The sequence below is a fragment of the Corvus cornix genome, chromosome 28, assembly GCF_000738735.6.
Source record: "Corvus cornix cornix isolate S_Up_H32 chromosome 28, ASM73873v5, whole genome shotgun sequence".
Classification (NCBI taxonomy): Eukaryota; Metazoa; Chordata; class Aves; order Passeriformes; family Corvidae; genus Corvus; species Corvus cornix.
In genome coordinates this window covers 4,252,714-4,272,020 of record NC_046356.1, presented here as the reverse complement: position 1 = coordinate 4,272,020, position 19,307 = coordinate 4,252,714, and the positions used below count along the sequence as shown (strand labels likewise).

The 19,307-nt window shown below is 62.0% G+C and overlaps 2 protein-coding genes across 3 annotated transcripts; one reads left to right on the top strand and one right to left on the bottom strand.

The window, feature by feature from the left end:
- Positions 1 to 164: 164 nt before the first annotated feature.
- Positions 165 to 4,194, bottom strand: CREB3L3 (cAMP responsive element binding protein 3 like 3). 2 transcript variants are annotated; one of them, XM_039565996.1, is made up of 10 exons: positions 4,032 to 4,194; positions 3,031 to 3,155; positions 2,670 to 2,925; positions 2,168 to 2,283; positions 1,790 to 1,918; positions 1,603 to 1,709; positions 1,448 to 1,516; positions 1,281 to 1,365; positions 980 to 1,076; positions 165 to 865 (listed from the first exon to the last, which is right to left on the bottom strand). In XM_039565996.1, exons 1-10 carry the CDS (start codon positions 4,045 to 4,047, stop codon positions 516 to 518), a joined length of 1,350 nt encoding a protein of 449 aa, XP_039421930.1. In that variant the 5' UTR covers positions 4,048 to 4,194; the 3' UTR covers positions 165 to 515. The 2 variants fall into 2 exon arrangements, with proteins under 2 accessions (XP_039421930.1, XP_039421929.1); XM_039565995.1 differs by having other exon boundaries at positions 166 to 865; positions 1,790 to 1,921; positions 4,032 to 4,192.
- A 230-nt stretch (positions 4,195 to 4,424) lies between these two features.
- On the top strand, positions 4,425 to 15,200 carry MAP2K2 (mitogen-activated protein kinase kinase 2). The gene is made up of 12 exons (XM_039565979.1): positions 4,425 to 4,452; positions 5,599 to 5,764; positions 6,910 to 7,120; positions 8,227 to 8,373; positions 8,926 to 9,003; positions 9,336 to 9,387; positions 9,483 to 9,607; positions 11,272 to 11,485; positions 12,251 to 12,315; positions 13,039 to 13,100; positions 13,620 to 13,665; positions 14,509 to 15,200. Exons 1-12 carry the CDS (start codon positions 4,425 to 4,427, stop codon positions 14,617 to 14,619), a joined length of 1,305 nt encoding a protein of 434 aa, XP_039421913.1. The 3' UTR covers positions 14,620 to 15,200.
- The last annotated feature ends 4,107 nt before the right edge of the window (positions 15,201 to 19,307 follow it).

Here is a 19,307-nt window from a genome sequence, read left to right as displayed (position 1 = left end):
TTGGACTCAGGGCTGGGAGCTGTGGGAAGGTGCCCTGGCCCCAGCTCCAGGTTGGGCATGGCCATGTGTCCCCCCTCTCCTGGGCCCCTCATGGCAGCAGGTCCCACCAGCCCAGGCCTCCTTGAAACCTTGTGGATCACCCCCTCTTAAACAGCAGGTGGATTTTTTCCAAAATATCTTATATTTAGAGAGGAAAATAAAATTTACAAAACCAAAAACCAAAACAAAACCAAGAACAAAACCAACCATCAGCAGCCAACCAGCCCAGGGCCCCTTCTGCTTCCTCAGCCCCATCCTGAGTGACCCTGTGTCCCTTCCACTCCTGCTGTGCCAGGGGGGCAGAAGCAGCCCCTCCCTCCCAGTAAGGCCAGTGGTCTCTTCCCAGTTCACAGATCCAAGCAAAGCCAAGCGGGTCCAGCATCGGGAGGCAGATCCTGGAGGGGTCCCCCCGAGGGCTCGTCCTGTAGGGGATGAGGTGCTGTCACCCCATGGCACCCCCGTACTCCCAGGTGCTGCTAAAGCTCCTCCGCCGGCTCCAGCACCGCGGGCCGGCTGTGCCCGGGCTCAGACCACGCCAGGGATGCCAGCCCCGCGTGTGGCACGGGGCCATCCCCTGGCACAGCGTCAGCGTGGTCCCTGTCCTCGTGGCTCAGCCCCTCGGCGGCCGATGATGCCCGTGAGTCATTCTGGAGGGACACCTTGTCCGGGTGTGTCGGGAACGTGCCCCGGAAAGCCTCGTGCAGGGTCTCGGGGGTGTCCTCCAGGGGCTCCGACCACAGCGGCTCTGGGGGCTTCTCGTCCCCTGCCTGGGGCTGGGTGTGAACCACACGGGAGGCGGCAGCGTTGTGCAGGGACCTGGAGAAAACTGAGCACCACGGAGGGTCAGGGCCTGGGCCAGGGCGCTGAGGGTCTGTCAGGGCTCTGGCTCAGCTCAGCACAGCCCTGGCACAGCCCAGCACTGCCCCAGCTCAGCCCTCACCTCGCACGGGCCTGAAGTCACCGTTTGCCTCAGCCTTGCTGGGGGCGAAGGGGCTGATGGAGGGGAAGACAATGAGGGTGAAGGAGAGCAGCAGCACCTGGGGACAGAGGGGACACCACTGAGCACAGCAGGGGAGAGGGACCAGGAGCTGGGACAGCTCCCAGGGAGGGGGCTGGTGGAATGCATCTATCCCTCCATCCCTCCCTTCTGGTACATCTCCTACCAGTGCACCATCCCTCCCTCCCTCCCTCCCTCCCTCCCTCCCATCTCCAGGGCTCCAGGGTTTGCCAGCCCCACGCACCGCCAGGCAGGTCCCCGTCTGTGCTGCCTTGTTGCTTGACTGTACCACCATCGCCTGGAGCTTCTTCAGCTGCTCCAGGAGGGATCTGGGAACAGGGAGAGCCCATGAGCTCCCATCCCAACACTTCTCACCCCACCCGGTCCCCATCCTGCCCCAGGAACACCTACGAGTTCTGCTTCTCCAGGTGCAGGACTTTCCTCTGCAGCTCCTGGTTCTGGGCCGTGCACGCCGACATCCTGGGACAGGGAGAGGGGGATGAGCTCAGGGGACAGCAGGGGGTCGGGGTGTCACCATGCCCAGAGCGAGGGGCTGGGCTCTGTACCTGCTCTCCAGCCCATCAATGTATTCCTTCTTCTTCTTGCGGCTCTCCTGAGCCGACTGCTTGTTCCGGATCTTCCTCCGGATCTTCTTCAGCACCCGCTCCTCGTACTGGGGGAGACACGGGGGGTCAGGGCCACCAGGGCTGGGACCCCCTGCTCCACACCCTTCCCAGGCATCCTGACACCCACCTTGGTGAGGGGCAGCTGCGTGGGCAGGGTCACCCCCTCCTTCGCCAGCAGCTTCTTCTCATCCTCCGTCAGCACCAGCTCCTGGAAGTGGCCCTGGCTCGGCCGGAGCAGTGAGCCAGGAGCCTGTGGCTGCTGCAGGAACACGGAATGGTGACATCTCTGGGTGGGGGTCACCCCCCACCTGGCCCCTGGGACCATGGGTGGGACCACAATGCAGGGATTGTGGGCCAGGAAGGGACCGTAGATGAGGACCAGGAAGGGAAAGGGGACAAGTGTGGGGATGGGGAGGGATAGGGATGGGAATGGGGGATGATCAGGGTCCAGGAAGGGACACAGCTGGGGACAGAGAGTGTTGGGGACACAGGGACAGGGACTCACATTGTCAGAGCTGCCCGAGAGCAGCAGGTCCTTGACGGTGAGGGCACAGGATGCGGGCGGGGGGACCATGGGCAGGTCCTGGCTCTCCTCCAGGAAGAACCCAGGGTGCCACATGTCTGGGTGAGGGCAGAGCGGGGCTGTCAGCAGTGCTGTGTCCCCTCTGTCCCCAGTGTCCCCACTGCAGGACTCTCCCCCTGCCATGGCCCCAGAACCAGGGGGATTTGCTGCCCAGTCCAGTGACCCTGACTCTGTCCCCCCAAACTGTTCCTCTGGTCCTGCCCTATTCTCCCCCCAACACCAGTCTGCCCAGTTCACCCCAGTTCCCAAGCTCTCCACACTCTCCCCATTTCCTCCCTAGCCCACCAGACCTCCCAGTTCTCTCCAGTTTCCCCCAGCTCCCCATATTTCCTCACAATCCCTGAGAGACCCCACCGCTCTCAGCTCCCCAGTGTCCCCAGTCCCTCCAGTGCCCCCAGCCTGGTCCTTTCCCAGTGTGGCTCACCCAGGTCGATGGAGACCTCGGGGTGCAGGACCCCAGACCCGGCCGGGGGGGGCTGGGCCCGGCAGGGGTTGGTGTAGGGGTACAGGACCCCTCGGGGACCCCTGTCACAGCTCCGGGGGGGGCTGTCGTGCTGGTCAGAGGGGGGGTCCTCGGACACTCCGCTGTCGCTGGTGGCCGGGGACCAGCTGGGCGAGTCCAACACCGAGTCCCCGGAGGCCAGGATGGAGCTCAGGAAGTCCTCGCTGTCCAGGGAACGCTGTGGGGACACGCACCCATCACCAGGGCGCACCCACGGCCCGGGGTGCCCAGGGCTGTGACCCCGCAGGGCCGAGCTGGGGCGGGGACCCGGCCCGGGGCTCACCCTGTCCTGGGGCCAGGCTCCCGGCGGCGTCCCCAGCTCCACCCCGCACAGGATCTCGCTCTCGCGGTCGAAGAGGAGATCCAGCAGGTCCAGGCTGTCGAGGCTGCCCGCGCTGGAGGCCGTGGCTGTGGGGTGGCAGGGTCAGTCCCCGGCCCAGGCCCCGGGGTACCCCCCAGACACCCCCACAGGAGCTGCACGGCCCCGGGGCCACCCCGAATCGCGGGGGGCGGCTGGGAGGGGGCAGGGCCGTGTTGGGATTCACCTGGAAAAGCCCTACAGGTGCGGGACTGGATGGCTCCAGGCCTGGCCCCCCATCCCCAGCCTCCTTCCAGCAGCTGAAACTCCCAAATCCTCTGGTTTTCCACCCAGAGCAGCCCAGCCAGGGGGTTCCCTCCTGGAGGTGACTGTGCTGAAGGGCTGGTTAATCATTTTGGGTGGCAAGTGGAGGGGAGGGGACTGTGGCTGCTGGCCACCCCAGGGAGGGGACTCAGCCCCAAGGAGGGGGCTTGGCCCCAGGGAAGGGACTCAGTCCCTCACTGCCACCCCAGGTACTGCTTCAGACCCCCGACTCAGAGAGAGCCACTGGGCCAGTTGACTACTTGCCCAACGGGCCAATCAGCCAACTGACATCCCAACTACCCAACCAGCTGACCCACTGACCAACTGCTTGACCAGTCAATTAATGAACTGATCAATAGACAGACCAAATGGTCAACCTGTTGGCCAAGTGACCAATGGATGGACTGACCAACCAACCAACCAAGCCACGGAGCAATGGACTGACCAGTCAACTCTCCGACTGATTGACCAACCAACCCACCACCCAACCACTGACTCGAATGTCCTCTCCAAGCCAGTTGGGGACAGTTGTCATTACTGTGACATTTGTCTGGCCAAGGTGGACACAGGGCTTTATTGCACCCTGTCCTTCGCCCTCAGTCCTCTCCGTGACTCCTGATGGCCCCGTGGGATCTCGCTGAGTGACGGCAGCCAGGACATACCTGTGTGAGACGCCATGGATTGTCCTCTCAACCCTCTCTGAGCACAGGGGATTGGGGTGGACAACAAGCCTGGCCTTCACCCTCCTCCTCTTCCTCCTCCTCTGTGATTCCCTGACCCGAGTGGCAAAGTTTAAACTCCAACTGCACAGAAATAATGTCCCGGATTGCAAAATGTCCCAGCCCTGATTGGGGCCATCGGGGTGTGATGGCAGGGCCGCCCCGGGGCTGGACCCGTAACTCATTAGCCAAATGTTTTTGTGCTCCTCTGCCAAGCGGGGCAGGAGGGGCCGGGGCTGCCGGGCGAAGTCCAGGTGCTATAATTGTCCATGAACCTTCACCCACTTTTGGGGACAGTTTCCCTTTTTTCAGACATCTCAGCATTAATCACATTCGATGGGTGCTGAGGGCAATATCCGGGGACGTTGGCTTGGACTCTACCACTTACGGCTTATGCCGGAAAACCTTGGTGCTCTCAGCTCCCTGCAGCTCTCCCTGGAGAGAGGCCAGTGACAAGGGATGGAGGGACAGGACACAGGGAATGGCATCCCACGAGGGGCAGGGATGGATGGGAGATTGGGAAAGAATTCCTCCCTGTGAGGGTGGGCAGGCCCTGGCACAGGGTGCCCAGAGAAGCTGGGGCTGCCCCTGGATCCCTGGCAGTGCCCAAGGCCAGGCTGGACATGGGGGCTGGGAGCAGCCTGGGACAGTGGGAGGTGTCCCTGCCTGGCAGGGGTGGCACTGGATGGGATTTAAGATCCATCCCAACCCAAACCACCCTGGGATTCCATAAGTCCCTCATGGCTGTCTCGGGGTGAACACGGGGTGGTGGCTGTGCCAAAGCCCCCTCCCCCTGCAATGAGGGCCATCAGCACAACAGCAGCACCCGCGTCCCCCCAGTGACCTCATCCCCACCAGCTCCCCGGGGATCCCGGGCACAGGGACGGGACACGGCTGACTAAGGCTCCGTGTGCCCCAGGCGTGGCGCGGGGACAAGGCCACGGCCCCTTATCGGCCGCCCCACGGCCTCTGACCGAGCAGGCGGCAGCTGCTCCCTGCTTTATGGCCCCGCCAGGACCGGGCAAAGGGCGCCCACCCGGTGCCGACACCCGGGGCTGCTCGGGGCCCCTCGTGAGGAGCCTCGGGGGTCCCGGGGCCTGGGATCGGGCATGGAACGGGATGCGCAGAGCGGGCAGGAGCTGGGGGGGATCCTGCTCATTTCTGGGTCACTAATTAGTGATTCTTTAATTAACGCTCCGTCCCCAGCCGGTGCCCCCCGGTGCCCCTCGGGCGGCGCCTCCGCCACAGCCGCCACCTCTGTCTCCCCCTCAGCGAGATCTCGCGAGACTCCGCCCCGCCGCGAGCTCTTCCCGGAGCTCCCGGACCCCGCCTCCTCACGGGCCCGCCCCCGCCCCGTGCTGTGCCCCGCCCCCGGAGCCACCGGGACCGCCCTCCGAGCCACCGGGACCGCCCCCCGGAGCTACCAGGACCGCCCCTCCGAGCCCCCGTAGGCCCGGTCGTGGCCCCGCCCCTCGCCCCCTCCCCGTACCCGCCTCGGCCCCTCCCTCAGGCCCGGCCCCGCCCGGCCCCGCCCGCGCGCCCCCGCGCCCGGCCGCGCCCCCCGGCCCCGCAGGCGCGGCCCGGCCCGGCCATGCCGGCCAGAGGAAGCCGGTGCTGCCCGCCCTCAACATCGCCCCCAGCGCCGCCGAGGGGCCCAGCCCCGACGGCTCCGCAGAGTGAGTCAGGCCCGGCCGGGACCGCCCCGGCAGCGGGGCTGGGCCTGGGGGGGGACGCGGGGCCTGGGGGGGGGACACCGGGCCTCGGGGACACCGGGCCTGGGCACACTGGGGAGGCCGGGACAGAGCGGGCACCGGGTCTGGGGAGTCGGGACACGGCGGGCAGGGGGCGTGGGGAGGGACAGGGAAGGCCTGGGGGAACTGGGACAGGTTTGGGAAGGCCTGGGAAGGTCTGAGGGAGGACCTGGGACAGACTCGGGGGGACCACGGAAGGCCCGGGGGAATTGGGACAGGCCTGGGGGGCTGGATGGGCCCAGTCTGGGGTGTGTGGGGCAGGTAAGGGGTCAGGGAGCCAGAGCCGGGGGGAAGGTTGAGGGTTGGAAGGGGTGGGCGGGGGGGCAGGTGGGATGGGATGGGCAGGGGGAGGCTGCTCTGGCCCCCAGGTTTGCAGGGGGGTGCAGGGTCCGGGCCTGGAGCAGGGGGAAAACAGCACTGGAGACCAAGGTTGGAGCTGAGATGGGGACCGGGGGTCTGGGGGGGACTTGGGGCAGCAGTCGGGGCTTGGCAGATGGGACATGTGGGGTGGAAGGAGGTGAGAGGGAGCACGTGGGGGTTCTGGGTGGAAGGGATGGGGTGAGACCCTCCCGACACGTCCCCCTGGGTGTGGGTGAGGGGGGACAAGGGGGTGGCAGCAACTGGGACAGAGCAGCTGGAGCTGGCACAGGCAGCGGGGGCTCGGCAGCAGGTGCTGGGGGAGCACAGACCCCCCTTTGTGCTCAGGGTTTGGGGTGGGGGCTGTAAAGGAGCTGCTGGACCCCATGGAAAGCGCTTCTCATGTTACACAGCCAAAGCCAAGCTTGGCTTCCCGAGAGGGAGCGGCTGCTGGTGCTGCCTCTTTAAGGGCTGACGGATTTTCTCTATTCCTTGGCTCTCCCAAAACACCTGACTGCTCCAAAGCTCCTCTGCAGAGGGGCTGTGTGTGTCGGGCAGGGACTTCTCCAGGTCTCCCAGTCCAGCTGATCCTGTTGTCAGGGGCTCAGGACGTGTCAGGGGATGGTTTTCAATCATTTCCCTCCACTTCCTTAAAAACTAAACCTTCCTTTCCCTGGTGCTGACCGTCTCCCATCTCCTCCTCCCCTCTCCAGGGCCAACCTCGTGGACCTGCAGAAGAAGCTGGAGGAGCTGGAGCTGGATGAGCAGCAGAAGAAGCGCCTGGAAGCTTTCCTGACCCAGAAAGCCAAAGTTGGGGAGCTGAAGGACGATGACTTCGAGAGGATCTCAGAGCTGGGGGCTGGCAATGGCGGGGTGGTCACCAAAGTGCAGCACAAGCCCTCAGGGCTCATCATGGCACGGAAGGTAACAAGGGACTGGGAATGCTGGGGAGCATCTGGAACCCTCCCTGGCTCTGGGAGGGCTGGATTTGGTTGGATTCTCTCTGGAAGTGGTAGTGGGAAGGATGGGCTTGGCACACACATCCCTCAGCCCCATTTAACACATCCCAAGGTCATTCCAGGCAGGGACAGAGGTTCCTCTCAGACTTTGCTTCATTGGGAACATCTTCTACTGTGGTGCCACGGAGCAGAAAATCAGGAGCTGCTTCATGTGCCTGCTGGAAGGGGATGTGCTTGGCAGGAGCAGCACAACCACTGCCCTTCCTCCTCCTTGGGACCATGGAATCATGGAATGGTTTGAGATGGAAGGGACCTTACAGCTCATCCAGTTCCATGGGCAGGGCCACCTTTCCCCAGTCCAGGGTGTTTCCCTCCCCGCTCTGCTCCGAGCCCACGTGGAGCCCCAGAAGCTGCTGCTCGTTCGTGTGCAGAACCTTCACAGGGGCTTTTTCTTTTCTGTGGTTTCCTTGATCTCGGAGCACCTTCTTACAACACCTCCAGAGCTTGTGAAAATGTTCCTGTCTGCTGAGTCAGAGGGGCTGAGATCAAACTCCTGACTCGTCTTTCCACCCGTGTCCGGTGCAATCCCGGCGCCTTCCGTGGCTGAGGCAGCACAGAGCTCTCCCTCTGCCTTTAGTGTGGAATCCCACACGGGATTGGGTTGGAGAGACCTTAAATCCCACCCAGTGCCACCCCTGCCATGGCAGGGACACCTCCCACTGTCCCAGGCTGCTCCCAGCCCCAATGTCCAGCCTGGCCTTGGGCACTGCCAGGGATCCAGGGGCAGCCACAGCTGCTCTGGGCACCCTGTGCCAGGGCCTGCCCACCCTCCCAGGGAGGGATTTATTCCCAATATCCCACCTAACCCTGCCCTCTGTCCGTGGGAAGCCATTCCCTGTCTCCTGGCACTTTATCCTTAATATTAGTCTGCAAACGGGAACAATTCTGCTCCAAAGCAGCCCCTCCCTTGAAGATCTCATTTCTTCCCAGCACTCAGGGCTTGCTCACAGGCTCCCCATCAGTTCTTTGACTTTCCAGGGGTCACATCTTGCCTGTTTTCTCTCCTGGCAGCTGATCCATTTGGAAATCAAACCGGCCATCAGGAACCAGATCATCCGGGAGCTGCAGGTGCTGCACGAGTGCAATTCCCCCTACATTGTGGGGTTTTACGGGGCCTTCTACAGCGACGGGGAGATCTCCATCTGCATGGAGCACATGGTGAGTCCCTGCCCCTCCCCTGGGCCCCCCCAAATCCCCTCTCCCTGCCAGCTGGGTGGCTCGGGGCACTGCCAGCTCCTTGCTCTGGCCACTCTGCTCCTGGAGGGAGCCACACATTCCTGCTCAGGCATCGGAATGAGGGAGACAGCGACTTTTGGGAAGCGGAAGCAGAGGTTTGGGGCCTGGCCAAGCGGAAATGTTGCCAACCCACTGCTCTGCAGAGCCTGCTGAGAGGCTCAGAGAACAGATTCTGTTGTTTCTGGTGGAGAATGATGTTGTTCCTCCTCCAAACCTGCACCGTCTTTGCATTTCCACTGATGGAAGGAAGCAAAGAACCAGCAGCAAGAAGCAGAGCTGGTAAAAAACCAGTTCCCAGTGATCAACTTGAGCTCAGATCACCAGACATCCCATTTTTTGGCTGGAAAAGGAGTGTGCTCCATGCTGAGGGATGCTCTGTACTGCTCATCCCTCACTTGCTGCCCTGTACATCCAGCTGCTCCGTTTTCCTGCTGGGAATTGCTGTGTTGGTCATTCCCATGTTCTTCATTTTAGGATGGTGGCTCTTTGGATCAGGTGCTGAAAGAAGCCAAAAGAATTCCTGAGGAAATCCTGGGCAAAGTCAGTATAGCGGTGAGTTATGGGGCTGCTCAGGCTTCCAGGGGGGATTTGCTGGGATTGGGAATAACACCTGGGCTGCCTTGGGAAGCTTTCTGCACACTCCTGGACCAAGAGGCCAGAGGGGAGGCGAAATATTCCCAACCCCTTTTCCTCTGGATAATGTTGGCTTCACCTCGAGGAGGTTTGGGAGAAGTTTTGGGTGGTTCACCCAAAATCTGTGATGGAATTGGGGCTAAATTGCAAACCCTGAGAGACGTGGACACCGCGGGGCAGCTCCCCTTGAGCTGAGGGCAGAGCTCTTCCCTGCCCAGCCCTGCTCTCATCCAGCCTTTGGATTCCTGCAGGTTCTGCGGGGCCTGGCCTATCTGCGGGAGAAGCACCAAATCATGCACAGAGGTGAGAGCAGGGCCCTGAAAATCCCAACCTGCACTGCAGGAGCCCCAGGTGTCCCCCAGAGCCACCTTCACTGTCCCCTCTCTCGCTGTTCCCAGATGTGAAACCCTCCAACATCCTGGTGAATTCCCGAGGGGAGATTAAGCTCTGTGATTTCGGGGTCAGCGGGCAGCTCATTGACTCCATGGCCAACTCCTTTGTGGGAACTCGGTCCTACATGTCTGTAAGTTCCTTTCAGATGGGGTTTTTGGGTAATTTGGATTCATCTCAGCTCTGTTTCCATCCCCATCCGGTTCACTTTGGGGTGAGTCCAGTCCTTTGGAAGCAGAGAGCTCCTGATCCTCTGAGGACAAGCAGTGGTGTGTGTGGAAATGCAGATCCTCCCAGGAAAAACATTTCATGTCCTACAAATCCTTCCACATTTTATTTTGGGAAGTGTTTCTGAGTACAAAACCATCTTCTCTTTGTGTGTGCAAAGCTCTGTCCAAAAGCTGGGTGCAGAGAGGACACAAGAGCTGCTCCAGCCACCTCCCCGGGGGTAAATGGGGGTAAAACCAGTTCAGAGCAGCTGGGATTCGGGACAGGCCAGTGGGAAATTAAAGCCAAATTGGAATCAGTCAGTGGGAGTGAATCCCAGATTGCTTTGGGTTGGAATGGATTTTAAACACATCCCATTCCACCCCTGCCATGGGCAGGGACACCTTCCCTGATCCCAGGCAGCTCCAAGCCCTGTCCAACCTGGCCTTGGGCACTGCCAGGGATCCAGGGGCAGCCACAGCTGCTCTGGGAACGTGTGCCAGGGCCTCACCTCCCTCCCAGGGAAGGATCCCGAGGTCTGAGCTGCTCCTGTATTTTGGGAATGGTTATTCCAGTGCAGTTATAGTTAGACAGGGGCTATTTAAAAATCCTGTCCCCTCTCTCCCGGGCACTGGCTCCAAGCTGCCTCAGAGCTGCCAGTGGGGATGACTTGCATGGATTGATTTATTTCTCATTTTTTCTTTTAATGGCCATAACCTCGAGTGGATTTTCTGCTCCTCTGATTCCTCTTGGATGTTAACAGGAGTGAGCAGGAAAATACATTTTTATGAATAATTTGAGTTCCTTAGATTTCATCACACGGAGGAATAGATTCCTGCTGGCTGTTCCAGACTCACAAAGAGAAGTAGCTGGGAATGCTGCTGAGTTGGGAGTGTGGATGAGATGCTCCAAGTGCTTTTTGGCTGCACATCATCCTTCTTTTCCATTCCCATTGCACACGATCCTTCTGAGACTCTCCTTTCCCTGGAGAGCTGCCATGGAGAGGCCTTTGGGATATCACAGAATTCCAGAATGGTTTGGCTGGGAAGGGACCTTAAATCTCATCCAGTGCCACCGCAGCCATGGCAGGGACACCTCCCACTGTCCCAGCGTGCTCCAACCTGGCCTTGGGCACTGCCAGGGATCCAGGGGCAGCCCCAGCTGCTCTGGGCACCCTGTGCCAGGGCCTCCCCACTCTCACAGGGAAGAGTTTATTCCCAATATCTCACCTAACCCTGCCCTCTGTCCGTGGGAAGCCATTCCCTGTGACCTGTCCCTTGTCCAAAGTCCATGTCCAGTTCCCTTGGAGCCCCTTTAGGCCCTGGAGTTTGAGTCTCATCCGTGTAATTTCAGCACAGGATATCTGTCACCCTGAGTGTCAATATCCCATGTCACCCCCCATTCCCTGTGCCCTGGGTGCCATTATCCCATATCAATTCCCATGCCCTGGGTGCTGTTATCCCCCATCCCTGTCCCCATTCCCCCATCCCTGTCCCCATTCCCCCCTCACCCCATCCCTGTCCCCATTCCCCCCATTCCCCATCCCTGTCCCTGCTCCCCCCTCACCCCAGCCCTGTGCTCTCCCCGCAGCCCGAGCGCCTGCAGGGCACGCACTACTCGGTGCAGTCGGACATCTGGAGCATGGGGCTGTCCCTAGTGGAGCTGTCGATCGGAAGGTACCCAATCCCCCCGCCAGACTCCAAGGAACTGGAAGCAATTTTTGGCCGTCCTGTGGTGGACGGGGCGGAGGGAGAGTCCCCCAGCATCTCGCCGCGGGCCAGGCCCCCAGGACGCCCCGTCAGTGGTAGGGGCTGTGGTGTGCGTTGGCAGCAACACTTCCATGGGGGATGAAGGGGTTGGGATCTGGCTGGTGCGGCTGGGAGAGCCGCTCTGGAGGAGGTTGTGGTGGGAATGTTTGTAGGGAAAGTCACAGATGGAGCCATGGCGATGCTCCGGCAGGACCCGCCCCGCCACAGGTTTGTGGAATTCAGGTGGGAGCGTGGGGAGGGGCCTCTCAGGATGGATTTGGGATCTGTTGAAGAGTCCACGGGCTCCTTAGACCCCCCTGTGTCCCACAGAAAGGCTCAGCCCCCTGTGCTGTGGGCACAGCTGGAATGTGGATCCCTTGGAAAAGACATTCTGAGGGGCACAGTCACAGCCCTTGTGGTCCTCAGGCCTTGCCTGTGCTGCCAGCAGGTTCCTGCCAGGCCTGAGGCAGCTTTTGGGGAAGAGCTTTGCTGGGAGCTCTCACAGAAGCACCAAACACCACAGGGATTCCCGGGAGGCTCTGCTGGAGCCATTTCCTTGGGAGCAGAAGGCTCTGGAAGCGCTGCCCCAGCCAGAGTAGATGATCTGGTGCTGCCCAAACACTCCAAGCTGGGAAGTAAATCTGGACTGGAGGCCTGGTGAAAGAAATCCAAAATTTGGGAATGGACTTGATTTCTCTTTAACCATGACTCAGTTCCCCCGGGAGTTGCCTCCCAGCAGAACTCCCCCAAAGGGGTGTTTTTCACCCCAAACTGAGCCCTGAGCAGCCTCTCAGCACCGTTTGTGTCGTGTCACCCCCCAGGCCACGGGATGGACACCAGGCCTGCCATGGCCATCTTTGAGCTGCTGGATTACATCGTTAACGAGGTGGGTGTTTGTTCTCCCAAGGCTCTGCCGGGATTCCCGGAGGTTCCACAGGGATGTCCCTGCTCTGCTGAGTCAGGGTGGGATCTGGAATGTTTCTTAGTCATGGAATCCCAGGATGGTTTGGGTTGGAAGAACCTCAAAGCTCATCCAGTCCCACCCCTGCCGTGGGCAGGGCACCTTCCCTGATCCCAGGCTGCTCCAACCTGGCCTTGGACATTTCCAGGGATCCAGGGGCAGCCACAGCTGCTCTGGGAAATCCATTCCAGGGCCTCCCCACCCTCCCAGCCAGGAATTCCTTCCCTATATCCCATCTAAACCTTCCCTCCTTCAGCTTAAGGCCATCCCCCTTGTCCTACCCAACTTGCAAGGACAAGTGTAAAGAGCAGCTTCCCTTTCCAAGGTGATGGAATTGACCCCAATTCTCATTTTGGGATTGTTTCATCAGCTGTAGGTGTTGCCAGAGCTGGGATTTGTGAGGTTGGATTTAGGGTTGGGATGTTTGGTGATTTCCCAGCTTTGGCTGGGGTTCAGTGTGGGGTCCCTCAGGTGCAGGACGAGCTGGAGCAGCCAGGGAAGGAATGACAGGGAAGGGTTTTCCTGGCTGGAAAGTCAGTGAGGATGAGGAGGATGAGGGTGGCACAGCTCACTGACCCTGCAGCTGGCACTGATTTTTGGCACAGTAACACAGCAGTGATGCAGGAACCCCTTCTCCTTCCTCCACAGCCGCCTCCCAAGCTGCCGAGTGGAGTCTTCACGCAAGATTTCCAGGAGTTTGTAAATAAATGGTGAGGATTTCATCTCCTGGCTGGAGGTGGAGGCCTGGACGTGCTCCCTGACAGCTCTGCGGCTCCACCCTCTGTGTTCTGCCTGATCCCACATTGTGCTGGGAGCTCCTGCCTCGGGAAGGGTTGGAATAAAAGCAGTTTATTTGTGGGGCTGCTGAGCAGGATCCCAGCTCCTTCTAAATCTGAGCCTGGCCAGGGGGGTGGTGGAGCAGATCCTGGGGCTGAGTCACCCTGTGGGCACAGGGACACCTGAAGGTGCTGCCAGAGCTGCCAGAGATTGGATATTACAAAAATCCCAAATTCCTGCCAAGCTTTAGGGCGTCTTCTCCATTTGCAGGGCACAGTTTGTCCCCACAGTCTGGGAGAGATGGATCCTGCAGCTCTCCCTGGGAGCTGGGCTGGCAGGGCTGGGCCCCTTCCAGGATCCTGAGTGGCTTTGGCTGAAGCTGGAGACCTCTCCAGCCTGATCCCCACGAGGAATCTCACGCTGGCTTTGCTCTCTTGTTCTTCTCATTTCAGCTTAATTAAAAACCCAGCAGAACGAGCAGATCTGAAGATGCTGATGGTGAGTGGGGAGAGGATTTTCCTCCTGTACCAGGGTGGCACCAGCTCTGCCAGCTCTGCCCCATCCCTCCTGCTCCAAAGGCTGGGAAGTCCCAGGCTGAGCTCAGGATGAGCAGAGAGGGCCGGGCAGAGGGAGGGACTGACCCCCTTTGATCCAGGGGCAGGGATGGGTCCCTGCTGGGAGCCTGTCCAGGCTTTGCTGAGGACAGGACAAACCTGGCTCCTCAGCTGGGCAGGAGGGTGGCACTGAGGGCTGGATCCCAGCTGTGCTCACATTCCAGAGATCCAGCTGAGTCCTGGGCTCATCCCCCAGCCTGGGCAGCAGGGAAAGGAGGGATTCTGCCCACTCGGGTGAGACCCCACCTGCAGAGCTGCCTCCAGCTCTGGTCCAACAGCAGGAAGATGTGGAGCTGCTGGAGAGAGTCCAGAGGAGGCCCCGGAGCTGCTCCAGGGCTGGAGCCCCTCTGCTCTGGAGCCAGGCTGGGAGAGCTGGGAATGTTCACCTGGAGAAGGGAAGGACACAGGGAGAGCTCCGAGCCCCTTGCAGGGCCTAAAGGGGCTCCAGGAGAGCTGCAGAGGGACTGGGGACAAGGCATGGAGGGCCAGGACCCAGGGAATGGCTTCCCAGTGCCAGAGGGCAGGGCTGGATGGGATATCGGGAAGGAATTGTTCCCTGGGAGGGTGGGGAGGGCTGCAAGGATCAAATGTTTTCCCCAAATCCTCTTTCCCATAGCACCAAGATCTACCCCCCTCTCCAGGGCACATCCCACAGCACGGGGCTGGCTTTTGGGATCCGGGATGCTCCTCAGGGGTGCTCCTGACCGTGTTTTCCCTGTGCTTGCAGAGCCACACGTTCATCAAGCGCTCCGAGGTGGAGGAGGTGGATTTCGCGGGCTGGCTGTGCCGGACGCTGCGGCTGAACCAGCCCAGCACTCCCACCCGAGCTGCCATGTGAGCCCGGCCTGGCACTCGCTGCCTCTGGCACCGCTTCCTCTCCTCCTCCACGGCAGAACTGCCCCTCCTTCCTCCCTCCCAGCCCGCCGAGCCCAGCGCCAAAGCTCCGGCCCCCAAAGCTCCGGCCCCTCGGAAGCGTCTCCATCGTCCGGGGCTGCCCGGCGGGGTTGGTTCCTCAGATGCAGGGGTGTTCCAGGCCTCTGCTCCAGCTCTGGAGCTCCTGACACTTGGGAATTGTGGTGCTGCTTATGTTGATTTTTCTTTAGTTTGGGGTTATTTTTTTTTTGGTTTGTTTTTTGTTTTCTTTTTTGGAAATGTGTTCACTTGGGTTCAAAAGAAGGTGACGGGGGTGTGGGGCGGGGCGGGGATGAGGGGCTGGGCAGCTGATGCTTCGCCTCATCCCTGGTCTTCTCTGGGATGGAGAATCAGCGGGGTCAGGAATGGAGAAACCCTGCCTCGGGTGGCCCAAAGCGGTGTCACCGCCCTGCCTGGGGACACAGGGGGGCTCTGGGCTGGCCCTGGGCGTGGGGCAGAGCAGAGATCGGGGTTTGCCTGCTTTGCTTTTTAAACGGTTGTTCTGAAGCCCGGCCTTGTCCCGCGCTGGATGTTCAGGGGAGGGGCTGGATCCATCGGGGTGAGGAGGGAGGGAGTGGGGATGGGGATGGCTCCCACTTTTCGGTGTCCAGGTGAGGGGACAGCGTGGATTTTCCTTCCCTGCCGAGATGGAGGCAGAGCCCGGTTGTTCCCGGTGGCCGTGCCCGGGATTTGGGTCCCTTCCCTGATCCCATCTGGGGGCACAGGGAGGGGTGAAGCCCCTCCAGGCTGCAGTTTTCCCCCTCCAGCTGCCTCTGGCCCATCCCTGGGGTGGCCTCAGCCATTGTGGACGTGGCAGAGCTTCAGGATTCCCTGTCGGAGCCCCCTGGCCAGGGATGAACCCACCCAGCCCAAGCCACCTCATCCAAAGGCCCCTGGATTGTCCCTCCCATCAAGGACCTTGCAGCCCCCCAGGGCCCGACCCCCTCATTTCCCACCACGTGTGGATTTTGGGGTGAATCGTTCCCCTGCTCCCCTCACGTGGCTCACCAACCCCTGAGCCCCCCATAAGGATTTGGGAAGTTTGGTGGGAATTTTTCGGTGTTTCCCTTCTTTCTTTGGCTGTTTTGCACCCAGTCAGGCTGGCAGCTGCCATCCCCCTGCCTGCCCTGGGTCCCACCATGGCAGCCCCCCAAAATTAACAACCAGGGCTGGGTAACCCCAAATCTCTCATCCCTTTTCCTTTCCTGTTTTCCAGCACAGGACAAAGGCGCTGCCCTGCTCGGGGCTAGCCCGGAGGGCAACCATGTCCCCAAAGGGGGGACATCCCAATTTTTGGGGGGAACACCCCAGTTTTGGGGGGTCTGTGCTTGCTGGCTCAGCTCATGCCTGGCCAAGCCACCCTGGAGCCGTGAGGTGCTCGATGTGACAGATTTTGCCTCTTATTTTATGTGGGAAGTGGGGAAGGTTCCTCAAGTTTCGGGCTGTTTTCCATAGGTTTTGGTGCTGGGTTTTGGAGGAGGAAGAGGAGGAAAAGGAGGAGGAGGAGAGCGTGGATGGAGCAGTTTGGTGGTGCAATTAATTTTTTTTTTTAAACTCGATATTTTCATCATGGGGGGGGGGGGGGAGGGAATAATAAATAAACGGCACTTTACATTTCCAGGCGGTTTCTCTCCTCGGTTGTGCCCCGGGTGGGTTTAATCCCCTTTGGAGCCGGAATTCCGGCCGGGAGCGCTGCCTCCGGGAGTTCTGGGATGTGCTGCTGGCTCTCCCTGGGATGCTCTGGCCACGCTGTCCAGCGGCTGCCTCCAGTGGAAGCGGGAGACACCAGAATTACCCTGGCACGAGGCAGCCTCGGACGGGATGGATGTGGAATCCAAGGACCTAAATCCTGCCTGGGATCAGCTTGGAAATATTTGGGAGGGGGGGGCGAAATATTTAGGGGTGTTCAATATTTGGGGTGAGGAGGAGCTGGGAGAGGCTGGAAAAATCCAAATTGGGCCCAAAATTGGAAAATATTTTGCATTTTGTGCTGTGAACGATGCAGGGACTCAGGGGGTGACACCAGCACCGTGCCATCCCTAATTCCAGGCTCCTTCTGGGACATTTTTGGGGGTCCCGTGAGGTGGTGCCGCTTTGGGGGGGTCCCGGTGTGGCTTTTCCTGCTGTTTTGGGGTCCCCCAGGGCTCTGGGGTGTCCTGCAGAGCCCGGGATGAACTCGTTGCACCCCTGGCAGCTGTGCCAGGTTTCGGTGGTGCCAGCTGGGAATTGGGGGGGGGGGTCCCGGGGGGTCCCCAGGGTGGGGGCGACCACCGCCCTTGTGCCACAGCAGGATTTTGGGGGTGCAGAGAGGAAGGGGGGGTGTCCAGCCAGGCTGGAACAAGGGGTCACCCAACCCCTGTTGAGTTTGTGGGGGACAATGGGGGGGGGTTGGGGTCCTACCCCCACCCGGCCCCACGGGGGGGTTTCCACAGCTGATTTTGGGGGGGGTCCCAGTGCGAGGCAGGCACTCTGGGGGTTCATACTTTGGGGGGGCCCCCCGGGCGTGCCCCGGGCGAGCCAGGGGAAAGCGAAAGCAGTCGGGAGCTGGGGCTGCTGGGCCACGGCAGGAACGGGCCGGGGCTGCAGCCCCCCACCCCAAAACCCACCCCAAAAACCTCCTGAACCTCCCCCCCCCTCTGTTTGGGGGCCTAGGGACCCCTCAACCCCCCCCCCCCCCCAGCCGCGGTTCCCCATCCTGCCTCAGTTTCCCCACCTGCTCAAAGGGGTTAATGACCCAAAACCCCCCTAAAGCCCCCCCAGCACCCCCCCCCCGCGGGCCGGGGGAGGGGTGGGGGGTGGGCGAGGAGCTGGGCCGGGGTTATTTAAGGAAAAAAAGGGGGGAAAAGGGGAAATCCCAGGGAGCCGACCGTGGAACGGGGCCCCCCGAGCGCGGGGGGGGGGGGGGGGGGCGGGGCTGTTGATCAAAGCTTTGCTTTTCTTGCTTTCTCTTCCTTTAATTAATTAAAACCCCAATGATCATTAATTCAAAATCCACCCTAAAATCTCGCCGGGGCCCCCCTCCCGGCAGCCGCTTTTCCACGCGGATCGACCTGGGAAGCCGCTGGAAGCGGCCTCCGGGAGCTGTTCCCTCCGGAGCGGGGTGCTGGGGGTGGCACAGCCCCGCCGCGCGTGGGGACAGCCGCGGCCGTGTCCCCGTGTCCCCCCCGGGCAGCCCCGCAGCCGGTGGCCCCGGCGGGATTGTCCTGTCCTTGCCAGGCTGGCTCCCAGCCCACCGTGACCTTGGGCTCCGTGTCCCCTTCCCAGCGTGGGGGGGGGGGCGGGGAACGGGGGGGGAGCCCGAGGGACACGGGGAGGGGGTGGCAGGGAAGGGCTGGGGGGACGCTGGGGACACAGAGGGGGTGCTGGGGGTGGCACGTGCTGGTTTGGGAAGGTGGCCTGGGGCGGGCAGGGAGGCACCTTGTGGGGTGACACGTGCTAGGGGTGACACGAGTGGGGCTGGGGGTGTGGGGAGGTGCCCTGGGGGGGGTGACACCCAGGTGGGGTGGCCCGGAGGGGCTCGGGCAGGTGCCCGTGGGGGCGGCCCGAGTGGGTTTGTGGGGACAGGGAGGTGCCCTGTGGGGACACACGTGGGGCTGGGGGCACGGGGAGGGGGTGAAGGGGGCGACACGTGGGTATGGTGACCCAGAGGAGCCCGGAGAGGTGACCAGAAGGGTGACACGGGTGGGTTTGGGGGTGCAGGGAGTGAGGCGCATGAAGGATGACCCAGAGGGCCCGAGGGAGATGCCCCGTGGGGTGACACGGGTGGGTTTGGGGGAGCACAGAGGTGCCCCATGGGGTGACACGTGCATGGGGTGACCCAGAGGGGCTGAAAGAGGTGCTCCGTGGGGACACGAGCGGGTTTGGGGCTGGGGAATGTGCCCCGTGGGATGACACGGCTGGGTTTGGGGGACACTAGAGTGACCCGTGGGGTGACCCGTGGGTGGGGTGACCCAGAAGGGAGCTGTGGGTTGCCCCGTGGGGACGCGAGTGGGTCTGGGGTAGTGTGACATGTGGCAGGAGGTGCCCCATGATGTGACACGGCTGGGGCTGGGGTCTGTGTGTGTGTGACACTGCCCGGGGGGGGAAGGTGACACGGCTGGGGCTGGGGTCTGTGTGTGTGTGACACTGCCGGGGGGGGCGGGGGGTGACACCCTGTGACACGGCTGGGGCTGGGGTCTGTGTGTGTGTGACACTCCCGGGGGGGGGCGGGGGGTGACACCCTGTGACACGGCTGGGGCTGGGGTCTGTGTGTGTGTGACACTGCCGGGGGGGTGTGACACCCTGGGGTGACACCCTGGGGTCTGGGGTCTGTGTGTGTGTGACACTCCCGGGGGGGGGGGGGGAGTGACACCCTGTGACACGCGTGGGTCCGGCTCGCGCTGTCACGCGGGGAGGGGGGGGGCGCGGACCGTCCCACTCCGCGCGCGGGCGGGGGGGGGGTCCGCGGGGTCCCTTCGCGGGGCTCCTCCGGACGCGCCCCCCCGAACCCCCTCTCCCCCCCCCGCGGCCGCGCCGCGCTGCGCCCCCCCCGGCCGGAGGCGGCTGCGCCCCGCGGGGGGGCGGCGGGCGGGGGGGCGGCGCGCGGCCCCTTTAAGAGCGGGGCGGCCCCGGCCG